General features: G+C 51.5%; 1 protein-coding gene across 10 annotated transcripts in view; it reads right to left on the bottom strand.

The window, feature by feature from the left end:
- AIFM3 (apoptosis inducing factor mitochondria associated 3) overlaps positions 1 to 13,664 on the bottom strand; it is a 53,673-nt gene that overhangs the window by 27,973 nt on the left and 12,036 nt on the right. For 4 of the 10 annotated variants that reach the window (XM_055700581.1, XM_055700583.1, XM_055700582.1 and 1 more), the window contains exons 3-4: positions 5,477 to 5,690; positions 914 to 1,023 (exon numbers count right to left, since the gene is read on the bottom strand). In XM_055700581.1, coding sequence (XP_055556556.1) covers positions 914 to 1,023; positions 5,477 to 5,690 — 324 coding nt within the window. Of the gene's footprint in view, positions 1 to 913; positions 1,024 to 5,476; positions 7,617 to 7,658; positions 8,210 to 13,664 lie in introns of those variants that run through there. The other 6 variants (XR_008730615.1, XM_027806014.2, XM_055700585.1 and 3 more) reach the window with 5 other exon arrangements.

The raw sequence follows: 13,664 nt of genomic DNA on the forward strand, positions 1-13,664 counted from the left end.
CCCTGCGGGCGGCCAGTCTCAGGGGTGCACCCACAGGTCTCTTAAAGGCAGGCAGGTTCTTGCCTCTGTGGCCACTGAAGCAGCATGGGGCTCTTCTGCCCTGCTCAGCAGGCTGCTAGCCCCAGGCAAGGGGCAGAGAGCATGGCTGGCTGCACCCAGCACTGCGGGCCAGCAGCGGCCAGAGCATACTCAGCAGGATGCTCTGCTGTCTTCTCCAGGATCCCACCTCCAGCAAAGTGCCAAGATAGGAAACCACTGTACCTCATCCCACTTCAATCAGTAACACCAGCAACACTTCTTTTTGCTACTGAAAGGATCCCATCAGCCCAAAGAGCTTCTCCTTCCCCCACAAACAGGATTTTGATTTGAAAGGAGCTGTGGTTTTGTGGGTTTGTGGGTTTTTTGAAGACTGAGTGGCCTGAAAAATCATAAGGTGATTTCCTTTCCCCTCCCTGCCCCCGCTTTAAGACTTTTTTTTTAATTCCTTTGTGGCTGGGAACTGATAAACAGAACAATATGAAAAGCCCCATAAAACCAGGCTTTGCATGGGGACAGCAAGCTGCAGCTGCTTCATGCCACCCAACACAAGTTCAGCTCCAGCTGAGGAATGAAGCAGAGCCGAATTCAATGGTGCCTATGCTGTTTTGTTCTTCAAACTCACCCAAAGAAGTCCCGGCCCTGTGACCAGCAGTGGCAAGCTGGGGTCACCAGCAAACCAGACACGCAGCAAAGCACTCCCAGGAGCACCCCCAGCTTTCTGCCCATGCCTTCCCCCAAGGAACATGCCAAGATGATGCTGAGTGTGCAACCTGGCACTGCCCCATGCCCCACAGCACAGCTGGATGAACACCGAGCTGTCTTTTGCCAACACTGATACCCTCGGTTAGTCTCCTAGGATGTGATGCAGACTGACCTTTGACCAACGGAGCCCCATAGTGGGGACACTTGTGTCCCACGGCGTGGAACTCACCACTCTCCTTGATGAGCAGAGCCTTCCCACAGCCCAGGTCCACTTCCCGCATCCTGGGGAGGAGGAGCAAGGAAAACACATGGCAGAGCACCTTCCTGGCAGCAAACACTGCACACTTGTCCTGCACCCCCGCTCTGGTCCCACCAGGCTCCCCCTCCTTCAACTTGCTCACCACTGGCTCCAGGTGACTTACAGGTTTGGGACACTCCTGCCACCAAGCCAGCTTTGGAGGTGGCTCTACTGGTCCCAGCTTGAGGCACATCCAAGCTGGGCCACTGATGGCAGCTTCTTCATCCATCCCTGTGACAAGAGGTGGCCCAAACCAACTCCTCAGCTGCTCAGGAGGCAGCTGGTTATTTCCACCCAGGTCCAGGGGGTCAGAATAAATCCTTTCAGCATGTAGAAGGAGCACCTACCCGTGACCTTGCTGTTTCCCTCAGCTGTTTTTGCAGAGTAAAGCTCACACAGGGACCTGCCCGCCTGCTCCAGGCTGCTGGCCCCAGCCCTGCATCACAGAGGGGCTTTGCCTCCCTGCCACTGCTGGCACTCAGCCCTGCATTTGCCTAGAAGCCAACTTAACCCTTGAGCCGTTCCCCTGGAGAGATTCAGGTGCTCTTTGAAAGACCGAAGCTGCTTGTGTGGTACCCTGGACAAAAGCATGATTAGCACAGCAGGAATCCTTTGCACACAAAGCTTTGAAATTTTTAGGCTCTCCAGGTCACAACTCCCCAGCTGCAGTCACCTGGTCCTTGACTGGCCAAGCCAGTCTTGAGGTCCTGAGGCACCAGCCAGCCCTGTCCTGGCCAAAAGCATCTCCTTGCCGATCATGCACCTTGTCTGCATCCCCATCTGCTAAATGAGTGATTAATGATGCCATTAGTACTGGAAAGCAGCATTTTAGAAAATCCTTCCTAACTCCCTTGGCTTGGCTGAGAGCAGATCTGCAGCCTTCCGGCTCAGCAGGGTTGTGCTGAGAGATACACACCCCTGCACTGGCTGCAGTGTGGGTGCAGCATCCCAAATTTTCCCACATCCCACCCATTCCCATGGGTGCATTTTCCCACAGCAGCTGGCTGCCCAGGTCTCCCCGGGAATGGCGTGCAGCCTCCCCAGTGCTCAGTGGCACACAGCCAGCTGTGCCCCCTTGCTCTGCTTGCTGCAGGCTGGCCTGGCACAGGTTTTGCAATGCAAAAACGTGCTTTTATTTGCAAGAGTTTCGAAGCCCTGCAGACCATATACAGAACTGGCGTTTAGGCAGTTGCATTACACTGGGCAGTTGCACTATCCACTGAAATAAGTCTTTCAACCATTCATCATTTCCAAGAGGGTGCCCGCATTGCCCCTCTCTGCAGAGTGTGGAGATTAGAATGCAAGAGGCTTCAGTGCTGAGACCCCCACTCCTCCACCTGCCCAGATCTTTGCCAAGGGGATTTCTGCAGATTTCCAACCATAGGGGCACTGCAGGCTGCTCAGGCATTGTTGAGTGAGCCTGATGTTGCTCTGCACTGAGCAGATGTTTACTCTCTGCTCTTTCACTATGCCTCCACCAGATCTTCATCCCAACATGTCCTGTCCACACCTCCTTTTCTCCCCAATCAGGTGCTCTCTTTCCAGCCAACAGCCCAGATACACCCTGTGCAATCCATGACCCAATGCAGTTAGCAGCAGCTGCTTCCTTACAATAGAGCCTTCCAGCTAACCATGGAGGAAAGTAGAGAGACAAATGAGCCCTGGTTTTGCAGGGAGCTGGGTGCAGAGCACAGAGCTGCTGTTGCATGGAAAGTTCCCCTCTACCAGCCAGAAAGCATGTCCCTGCACAATTTGATGTTTATCTGGAAATCCTGGTTGTTCCCATTGCATGAAGTGGACCATCTCTACAGCAAACCTGGCATGTTGCATCTTGTGTACCAAATACACCACTGTGCACACAGCAAACCCCACACGCTCAAGAAAGCTACTGAGCATGTGTGATCCCTGAATGCTGTTCATGCACAATAGGTCCCAGGGTCTGAGAAGAATGGCACTCACCTTGCATGCTCATTGCTCTTTAGGACAGATCAACTCTATCCCTATAGAGACACCTGTCCCACTCGCTGCATCACAGCAACACAGCTGAGACCAGGGCTTAGTCCACCAGCATCCCTGTAACACCTCCAGACCCACCCTGGGCAAGATTTCGTGCGGGCGCCTGCTCCACCTGCATCAACTGTCTCACTAGAGTAAGGTCAAATGCTCAATTTCCTTGCTACCTCAGGTGAAAACAGCAGCAGAGCTTGCAATGCCTGCCCCTGGGAGCTGTTTTGTCCCAGTAAATTGGCAGCCCCACACCCAAGTGATGCAGCTCCGCTCCCTCCCGGTGTAGGACACTTGGCACTTGGAGGTTCTTCCATCAGCACAAAGGGAATAGAGCAGTACAAGTCCTACTGCATTCCTCAGCTGTGCAGCACTTCAGGTTAAATGACAACCATAACTCTATGGGAAGATAAGATAAGTGGAAGAGTTTACAACTTACCCAAGGAACTGTGTGATCTGAGAGAGTCAAAAACAAGACCTGATGTCTTCAAGGCAGCACACAGCCACCTGCAAGGCTCCCAATCCCACACTCGCTCCACAGCAAGCAAGAGGATGATTTATGCTGCACTGCTCCCCACTGAGCTATTTACTCAGTTGGGAATTTGTCCTGTTGCCCCACTCCACTCCCCACTTCAGAAGCACCAGCTAGAATTCAGCTCTGGCCTGCAAAAGACCTTTGCTCAGGAGCTGAGGGAGCGCTGGGGCTGTTTTCTGTCTGCAGCTCATTGACCTCCCCCAGTTAGCCTGCTGGGAGGCTGGCTGGGTACAGCAGCACCAGAGCTTATCTTCCATTATCTATTACTGGTTCTGCTGAGACCATCTTGGTACCAGAAGGATAGAAAGGGTGGGCAGAAAGAGTACCTTGTGCTTGCAGACTCCACTAACACAACGTGGAAGTGCCCAAACTCTTGTGCCAGTGGCCTGCACTGCTGCTGTGTCCACGCACATCTGTGCCCAGCACACTCCTTGAGAGAAGCATCCTAGAAAATCCCTCTGGGTATCAGAGTGAGAAGGGACTCCTTTGGTCTGGCACATTGCTTACATGAGCCACAGGCCCTTCTCACAGCACCTCTCTTTTCAGCTAGACTTAGCCTGCCAGAAAAAAAGTTATTCTCAACTTAAAATGTCTAGTGATGGCAAGTCCATTGCCATACTCGGTAGCATGTTTCAGTAGCTGAATGCACACATGGTTGAAGCATGAGGTCAGTTTCCAGACCAATGCCAGTTTCTAGCCCTGGCTTTAGCTGAGGAACTCCCTGCCACAGCCACCTGCAGCCAGGTATGTTCTCACAGACTGCAGCGAGATCCCTCCTCACCTTCCTCATGACCAGCAGAGCTCTTTGGATCTTTCCATCTACTATATTGCATGCTTTCCAGTCAATGTATCTACCGCAGCCCTAATTTTCCAACATCCTTCTTGCGCTGGGGCACTGAAGCAGAGCACACTCTTCTAGTAACATCTCAAACACGAAGTCAGCAGAAGCTGCCTCCAGGAACACTTAGTGTTCAGCCATGACACTGGAGGAGGACCCTTCTTGTGCAACCAGTATTTCCCAGCATCGTCTCCCCTTTCTACTTCACTCCAGCTTCAAGGCCACTGCCTGTGCTCTGTCTCAGGTTCCCTCTTCCCCAGCCTTGCTGCTGCTGCTCACTGCGCAGGAGGTAGTGGGTTGCCCATCATCTCCTAGAAGCCCCCCTGCAGCCACTGTGCTTGCCTTCCAATCCAGTGCATCTCTACTGACTCCTCACCCCCATCTCTCACTGGAGGAGGCCATCTGCCTCCAGGTCCTGAAGTCCCCCCAGCACTACTCTGAGCTGCAGCAGAGCTTGCAGCATCAGCCACATCTCATCATGTGAAGATTTAATTCAGCAATCTGGTGCATCCTTTTGTAGAACGGTCTAACACAAAAATTCCCATCACAATGAAAAAACTTTTAAATCAGAGTAGCGAAACTGTATACAGCTGAAGTGTGTTGCAGTTAGCAAAAAATTTGGAAAACTGCATCCCTGGTGAAAGAGCAAATTGAAAGAGAAGAACTCAGCTAGAAGAGCAAGGCACTGCAGAAGAGGCTTACCACACTATCTGCCCCATCAGCTCCACCCATGCACTACTAAAACTACTAAGGCTATAAATTCATAAAAAATTGTCGGGGTTGTCTAATGCAAGCTGAGTAGAGCCTGTTGAGAAATTCTGCCACACAACGTCACATTTTTCTAAGATGAGTCCCAGGGCAGACTGTGCAGGGAACAGCAGACCTTCTGGTAAAAAAACAGTTGTCACTTGTCCATGAAGCAATTTTTAAAGATTAAAAACAAATTAATATTTTATTAAGTTAAATTCTCCTCTCCAGAAACTCTGAAGAATAAGATATGGGGTTTGGTTTAGGTTATAAGGTCTCTCAAGTTTCACCTGCAAAAATTTTAGGCACTTACTGTCCATTTTCCAGGTCCTTCACATGGCACACAGACGCTTCCACCACATCCTTTGGGTTGTGGTAGGGATTGCTAGCAATGGGATGCTCTTCAAGATGATAATGCCGGGCAGTTCCATTGACTTTGTAGATCAGGGGGCTGGCTTTCCCGTTGGGCGACATCTCCTCCTTGCTTCTCTCCTTCTCGGGTATCACAACTTCAATTTTCACTTCAACTGCAGGAACAGAGAAATCTTCATTAAAATGAAGCTGGAGCTGTTGCTGCCATTCTGCCTCTCCCTCGTTCCCTGGACTTTGAAAGGGGCTGACAGACATCAGAAGAGACATTTTTTGTTGGCTTGCTGGGGAAGATAAAAAACACTTAATATGAAACTTGGCTTAATTATCTGAGCCCATTATTGCACTGTTCTTTCTCCATTGGGCATCTCTGCATGATGTACATACTCTTGCAAGCAGACCTTAGTCATCAGTGAAAAAGAACCCCTCAGTCACAGTTGCTGTCCTGTTTAGTGGAAAACAGCTTCAGAACATCTAGATGTGAGGCATGCCAAGGCCTCCAGGACTCAGGCAGACTTCAAAAAACCCAGTAATGGTTTGTAGATAACATTAACTGAAAGAGAAGGCCAACACTGCATGGTGTATAAAGCTGCTACATTAGATGAAAGACGGATTACATGAAGACCAATTAATATGGAACTAGAAATATCCAAAATTCTTTCGGCATGAGGTTTTCAGCCTAAAGTGAATCTTCCATGTTGAGAAAAGCAAGGATTGTCCATTTTACCTAGGTGTACACCACTGAACAGGTTTAACAATGAAAGCATCCCTGGCCTGGGGACCACGGGACCCAGGGACACACAGGAGCTGCTTGTGCCAGCACAGTGCATCCCCCGACCATCAGAGGGGACATCGGAGCCAGTGGGTCCCCCCGCCCCACTGCCACCATGGGTGCTGTCATGGGGCAGTGATGGAGCAAGGTAGCCCCCAGCCCAGCACATCCAGGGCGCTGCCCCACCATGTGTCCCCCTGCTCCTCCTGCCTCAACTGGGATGTGTCGCCAGTCCTGTCCTCCCCATGCAGAGACGGAGGGGGAACACAGGGGCTCTCCTTGGCCACCTGAAGATGTTCCTCTGAGCCCCCCGAAGGGCAGCACTCACCCAGCCTCGCCGTGCACCCACACCCCCACCCACCGCACCATGCCCAGGGGGAGCAGGCTGGACACAAGAGCACCAGAGGAAGCCAGCGATGATCTTTCACATCATAAAGTGGAAAACACCACTTTAGCTCCTAGGGATTTCATGAAAGTAAAGCCATTAATATTTATAATAAGCTCCAGGAGAGTTCTGTAGCAAGCCAGGGTGTAAGTGCCAGAGACTGAATAAGTATTTCAAGCAAATGGGAGATTGCCGAGATCTCCCCACCTTATAAATGTCATGAACAGGAAAAGCTGTGCAGAAGATAAAAATAAAAGCTCACAACCTAAATAGGCTAAGGAAAGGCAAAGAGAGGGGAACAATGTGCCCCGGAAGAGCGGGATGAGCCATGCAGCAAGAGAAGGGTGCTGGGTCTTCCCAGCTTCACCTGTTGCCACACACCTTTTATTGACAGTCCATTGAGAGGAGGACAGAAGAAGAGGTCAGGGGGACAGCTGTTCATTTAGGAAGGGAGAAAAGCAAGTGGCCATGGTCATGCAGGCACTGGAGGCAGGCAGTTGTTTCAGGGGTCCTGCGAGTTCCTGCTTTTTGTGCCAGCTCAGCAGAGCAGGGGACGGGGTGGCTTTTTGCCAAAGTGCCAAATCCTCAGACTCACCAGGAGCAGAATTTACCATGGGCTCGGACAGACAGATCCAGTAAAGCAATTTGCTATGTATCCATGCTGAATCAACATAAAATGTGACCTTCTGTTGCATTATTGCAGCTGCCAGCTGCAGGAATTACTGCAAACTAATAGGCCCAGCACCCTGCATTAAAAAATAATAAAGTTGCCATGAGCAAATTTGTTACTGGAGCTCTACAGAAGCAGCCCAGCTCCCTGCAGGTACCCAGCAAAGAGGCTGCTTTCTGTAAGCAGTTTTCCTATGGCATTTGGAAAAGCAGACATGGATTTTCCAAGGACAGAGTTAGGAAATGTTAATTTATGCCAGTCCCTGCGAAATACAAAGAAACAGGAGGATTGTTTCATACAATTATGCAGTCAATCGACATTTATCTGGAGCAAACGCTGCTGCACATCCTTGCATGCAGACCCCGGCGCTGGGCAATGTGCTGCTGCCGCTGCTGACGTGGTGCAGGACGAGCCCAGGCTGGCACTGGCAAAGCTGGCAGCTCCAAGCCCTGATGGTGACACTGATGCCGGTGAATTCACCCTGCAGGGAACAACCCACATCTCCCACTTGGCCCAATGCCCCAGAGCTCTGTTTTCCAAACTGCATTTGGGTCAGGTGGGCACCTGGAGTGCTGGCTGATCCACGGGTGTATGAACCTGAGGAGATGAAGATAGAAATTTAACTCTGAGCTCTTTAATTCTTTCTCGGTCAGAAAAACATATGCAAAAAGCAGCAGGTCTCTGGCACCAGTGTGTGCCAGCATGCCCAGCCGTCCCCACTCAGCACTCACCAACACTGCTGGACAAACGTCCAGAGGAACAGAAAAAGGTATAAAATCTTCCCCCTCTCCTGTGTCGGGCCCCACACTTCACCCCTTGCCTCTGTGGGGGGCAATTCCCATTCACTTCTCCCCAGCCCTTTAATCCCCCCTTCTCCTCCTCCTCCTTCCCCTCCTCCTCCTCACCACCCCCTCCAGCCCCGCATGAGGTGTCCCTCTGGCCAGAGACCTGCATTCCCAAAGGATGATCCCTCCAAGAATCCAGGGCTCAGAGGCACCTGAGCTGATCCAGCAAACTGTTTCAATTCTCATCAGGGAAAATGACATTTAAATGAAATATTTATAAACCCAAGTTTAATTCTGAAATCCGATTGGCACAGTGTGGCTGGGTCCAGCACACTCCATCCCTTTGACAGTCATTTTCTCTAACTGCTAGAAAAGGTTCCTGACCTTAGAGCAAACTGGAAAGTTTTAGGCACATGCCTACTAATCTGTGCGGTGGCTAACTCCTCGGGCACTGGCCAAGGCCACCACTGTCACACAGCAGCACTGCCCTGGCCATGGCTGGTGGGAACAAGGGTGATGGTTGTAGCTTCCACAGCAGAACAACCGCTGTGCTCTGAGCACATATATGTATGCATCTATAGACAGATATAGATGATGATATAAAGATGGAGATAAGAGATAGATATGCCTGCTTGCCCTGTGCGACCAACATCACTTACATACATTAGCTCTGGGGCCCCAAAATAAGAAGGACACGGACCTGTTGGAGCAGGGCCAGAAGTGGGACACACATCAGGGGGCTGGAGCCCCCCTCCTGTGGGGACAGGCTGAGAGCTGGGGCGGTTCAGCCTGGGGAAGAGAAGGCTGCGGGGAGACCTTAGAGCAGCCTGCCAGTGCCTGACGGGGGCTTACAAGAAAGCTGGAGAGACTTTTTGCAAGGAAACATAAGGATAGGACAAGGGGGAAAGACTTCGAACTGAAGAGAGTAGATTTAGATGAGATATCAGGAAGAAATTCTCCACTGTGAGGGTGGCAAGGTGCTGGGACAGGCAGCCCAGGGCAGCTGTGGGTGCCCCATCCCTGGCTGGGCTCAAGGCCAGGCTGGACGGGGCTGGGGGCACCCTGGGCTGGGGGGGGGAGGTGTCCCTGCCCAGGGCAGGGGGGTTTGAAACTTCATGGTCTTTAAGGCCCCTTCCAACCCAAGCCATTCCATGATTTTATGATATATGTGTATGTATGTGGTTTTGTGTGTTCATGTACATTTTTAATATACATGTATTTTTTCTCTATTTATATACACAAATACATATGTATGAAGGACCAGGAGGTCAGGGCTGGAAGTATTTTATAAGAATATAAAAAAAAAAAAGCAGATGAAAGAGTTGAACATTACCAGGTGCTGATAGCACACATCCACGTACACCTCAGCACTGCCAGCTCTTAGTGTTCAAAAATCCTAACTCAGCTCCCCAAAATCATAGAACTGCTAAAATACAGACTCTTGACAAGACTATACATTTTGACCCTTTTTTTTTTTTCTCCCAGGTTTTTAGCCTTTAGGTTGGAGCACTGCCAGGACTCCTACATGCATACCCAGGGACTGTGTCCCAGCCCCACTTATCAGTTTGGCTCAGGTTAATTTTTCACACCGTGGTAATGATGCTCTTGTGCTTTGCCTCATGTCATTAACCCCTGGCAGTCAGTCATTAACACCCCATTACACCTCCTGTAAATTTATTCCTTCTCCATCACTATTCACAGCACTGTGGGACAAGTCAAAGCCCCTGCCTGCTTTTAGACAGGTACCTGAGACACGAGGCTGGAAATGTTGACATCAACCCCTGGGCAGGGTGCTGGCAGGTGGAGGGTGGCTGGGCTGCAGTGCAGGGCCATGCTCATTATTTTAAAAGATTAGGGCAATTAAATGACCCAAGGCTTCTTTACCACAGGATTAGGTTCCCAGTATGGCTCAGTGCCCTTCCAGAGGCTAAATTTAAACTATGGGTTTCAGGCCATTTAAAGTATAATACTTAAAATGGTAGAAACAAGGAAAATACTAAGTTAATATGGCAGTGCAGGAGAAGAGAGAATTGGCATGAGCCAAGAGCTAGCCTGAATCTGGGGAAATCTGGGTAAGATGAAGACACCTGGCCACAGGAGCTGGGCTGGCGGAGAGGAGAGCTTCTCCAACCACAAAGTCCTGCGATGCCTCAGGGTTTGCTGCACAGGGGCTGCAGGCATAGGGCAAATGAACACTGAGGGCAGGGAACAGCCTTGTACTGGCTGTACAGTGCTGACAGTTCCAAGAGCAGTGGAAACCAGAAAAGCATCAAGGGTGGCAATGATGGAGGATGATGGGTTCACCATACCCTGCTGGTGAGCACAGCCAGAAGGCCTGGTTTACCCCATCAGGGATTATTTCCCTGCAGGCAGCACTAAGTAAATCGACTGCTGCAGGACATGTCCTGGGGTCTCGCTCTGCCCTGCCGGAGCTGCACTCTCCAGGCACCACCCAGGCTCGCCCATGCTGCCTCATAACTGCAGACCTCCATGACAACTACTTTAGGTGGTCTCAAAGAGACACCAAACCATTTCCATTAAAGATGACAAGAGCTAATGACAAAATCGCTGCATCAAACGTGCCCAGCTCTACCCTCCTTCTCCAGATGCCCCATTCAGCAAATGCCACGCTCCCACAAACCAGGAGGTAGGACTTGCCAGCCAAGCCTGGGGGCACCCTCAGAGCCAAGCTCGGAAGGACACACAGCCCATGGCACCCCCTTCAGCAGTGAGCAGCATCCCTGCAAAGGGGACACAGGGTGCTCAGAGCCAAATGCACCCACTGCGCAAGGGCAAAGCTCACCCACAGACATGCCGTCCTGTGCCCGAGCTGCTGCCCTGCCCCACCATCAAGCACTGAGCACAGCTGAGAGTGCAAAGAAAGATAATCACAACTTTATAGGTTTTGCAAGCTGCTCTCCCACGCTTGGTGCAGAGATGGTGCTGCTGCAGCTCACACCAAGCAGTCACTGGTGGTTCCCTTTCCCCATCATCCTGACCTGGCTGCTGCTCCTGGAGAGCGTGCTGGGATCCCACACAGACTGCCAGCTGGCAGCTCATCGCATATGCATCATGCACCAGGAGAAAAAAATTATGCGGAGATTGAGAACTGGGCCTTCAGAAGAGGATCCAGCATCACAGGACTGCAGCACTAGAGATAACAGACAATCACTTCACTGCTTGAACGTAAGTTCTTAATTAAACTCTTAAATATCAGAACGGGGTTGGGCATTGCAGCAGCAGCCAGACTTCAGGGCTGGTCTCCGGTACAACCAGCACAGTTATTTACTGTTGCAGGACTCCAGTCCCCAAAGCTCTTGTAGAGGGGATCTGCTCATCAGAAGGCTTTCCTGGCACACAGCAATGCATGTGCAACGTCAAGGTTATCTGGAGAAATGCTGAGGGTGCTCGGGAGGACTGAGGGTCTCTCTTGCATATAAGATGATGGAGCAGATAAGGACCTTGTTTGTATACATCTTTCAAAAGTGTCTAAACAAATTCTATTGACTTCAAGCTGCATGTAAAGACTCCCTTCATTTTGAAACAGCACTGATGGAGAAAATAGCTCTGTTTTGTCCCTGCACGATTTTTTTCTCATTCATAGAGAGGATAGGTGTATTCTTCAAAACAGGAAAGTCCACTATTTAGCTCTGATGGTGCACAGCTCCCACAAGAAATGGGAATGACAAATGCCATAAAAAGACTGTGAAACCTCTTTGCCAGAACAATTGGTACCTGCAAATGCATCTGTTTATGTCACTGCATTTGCAGGGTTTATAACCACTGAGATGAAACACCACAGTCAGTGATGTGCTAACCAGGGGCTGAGGAAAGGCTTGTCAAAAGCCTTTGAAGACTGCTAATCAAAACCAGAGCTGAAGAGAGAGTGCTACATTGCAGGATGGCATTTTCAGTCATTTGGCCTTGCTATGCAAATGCAACTCTACATCTGCAGTTCAGGAAATACGCCTGCAGAGCGTTTTTATTCCTCCACCAGTCCAAGATTAAACACAATTCTGCTGATGGTATACAAAATAAAGTGGAACTGCCAGCAGAGTTTGTTACAAGTTTAGTCAACAAAGACATTTAATCCTGGATGCATTTTCACTCCTTAAACATTTCAAGGAAGGATATAAACAGCGTGGGTTTTCACAAAAGAAAACTTGCAGTTCACAGCGTTCAATGCCGTATCACCCTGGCACTGCAATGACCTGTAAAATAATCCAGTACAGGTCAAGGGCAGAAAACCACCTTTATTTCTTCTTTGTGCCTTGCAAAGCAAAGACAGAGGACCTCACTCAGTGGATGCTCTGTGGGTCACCGACAGGACTTGTATGTCCCCTCTGACCTTTCAGGTCCCTCAACCTGAAATCCCCATTGCCTGAGGCAATGAAGATAAATTGCCAATAAAAGGTCCCCAAAAGACATTTTTCCACCTAGCTGTGGATGCTGACTGATCCGATAGATCAGCACGACTATCTGATTCCCCTTGCCCGTGGGCACGAGCAGGGAACAAGGCCAGGGTCATACCCCAGCTCCCTGCTTGATGCCCAAAACATGCCGCAGGATGGCAGCTCCTGGAAGGCAGTTCAGCAGCACCGACTGCACCAGCCCCTCGTGCACCAGCACTGGGCCCTGGGGACTAGGGCTGGGGCGATGCGGGTGCTGCCGGCTATGGCGAGTGGTGCCTGCTCGCACCCACGCAGCCGGCAGGAGCTCAGGACAAGGCTTAACATGGACACTTTCACACCAGACCTCCCTCCATCAACCGGTTTGCCTGTGCAGCCCCTTCCTCTCCTCTGCGCACCCACCCTTGCCAAAGGCAAAGCGCAGGGAGCCTGCCCAGCCCAGCTGTGGTGGGAGCGCACAGGGCTGGGGGAGCATCCTTGATGGTCAGGGGCCAGCAGCTGCTTTCCCCACCGGAGGCAGCACGCGTGGACGAGCTTCATGAAGGAAATAAAATCCAGAGAGTGGAGTGGCCCCAGGACCGGACCTGGGTGGTGGGGCTGTGTCAGACCAAGCAGTAGGTGGTCTTGCTCCTGCCCTGGTCGTTCCCTTCTGGCAGGGACCAAGTTAAGTGCTGGCCAGCGAGTGGCAAAGCCGCAGCAGTAAGGAAGGTGCTGGAGCTGTGCAGACCTGACATGGGGCGCCATGGGAGCAGTTCTGCTGGGAGGGAGCAGTTCTGCTGGGAGGGGGGGGGGCATGAGAAGACGGGACGGGAAAGAACCGGTAGCGTGTGTTCGGCTGGGGCTGTGGGGTGCAGGCTGGGATCACCTCCCACCCGCCCCCCCGGCACCGCAGCCCCCCGCCTCTCCTTCCCCCCCCCCCCCTCATTCCCTCCCCCCCCCCCTCCCCTACGCAGCCCCGCACAACTCCCTGCCTGGGAGCGAGAGCGCCGGGGACTCTGGGGGGATTAACGGGCCGGTAATCCTCCCTGCGGGAGCCCAGCATTAACATTCCCGCTCTGACCTACTTCTCCCCCCGGGGGCGGCGGGGGGGGGGGGGCTCGGCACCGGGCGC

This window comes from Falco cherrug, chromosome 1, assembly GCF_023634085.1.
Source record: "Falco cherrug isolate bFalChe1 chromosome 1, bFalChe1.pri, whole genome shotgun sequence".
NCBI classification, from domain to species: domain Eukaryota; kingdom Metazoa; phylum Chordata; class Aves; order Falconiformes; family Falconidae; genus Falco; species Falco cherrug.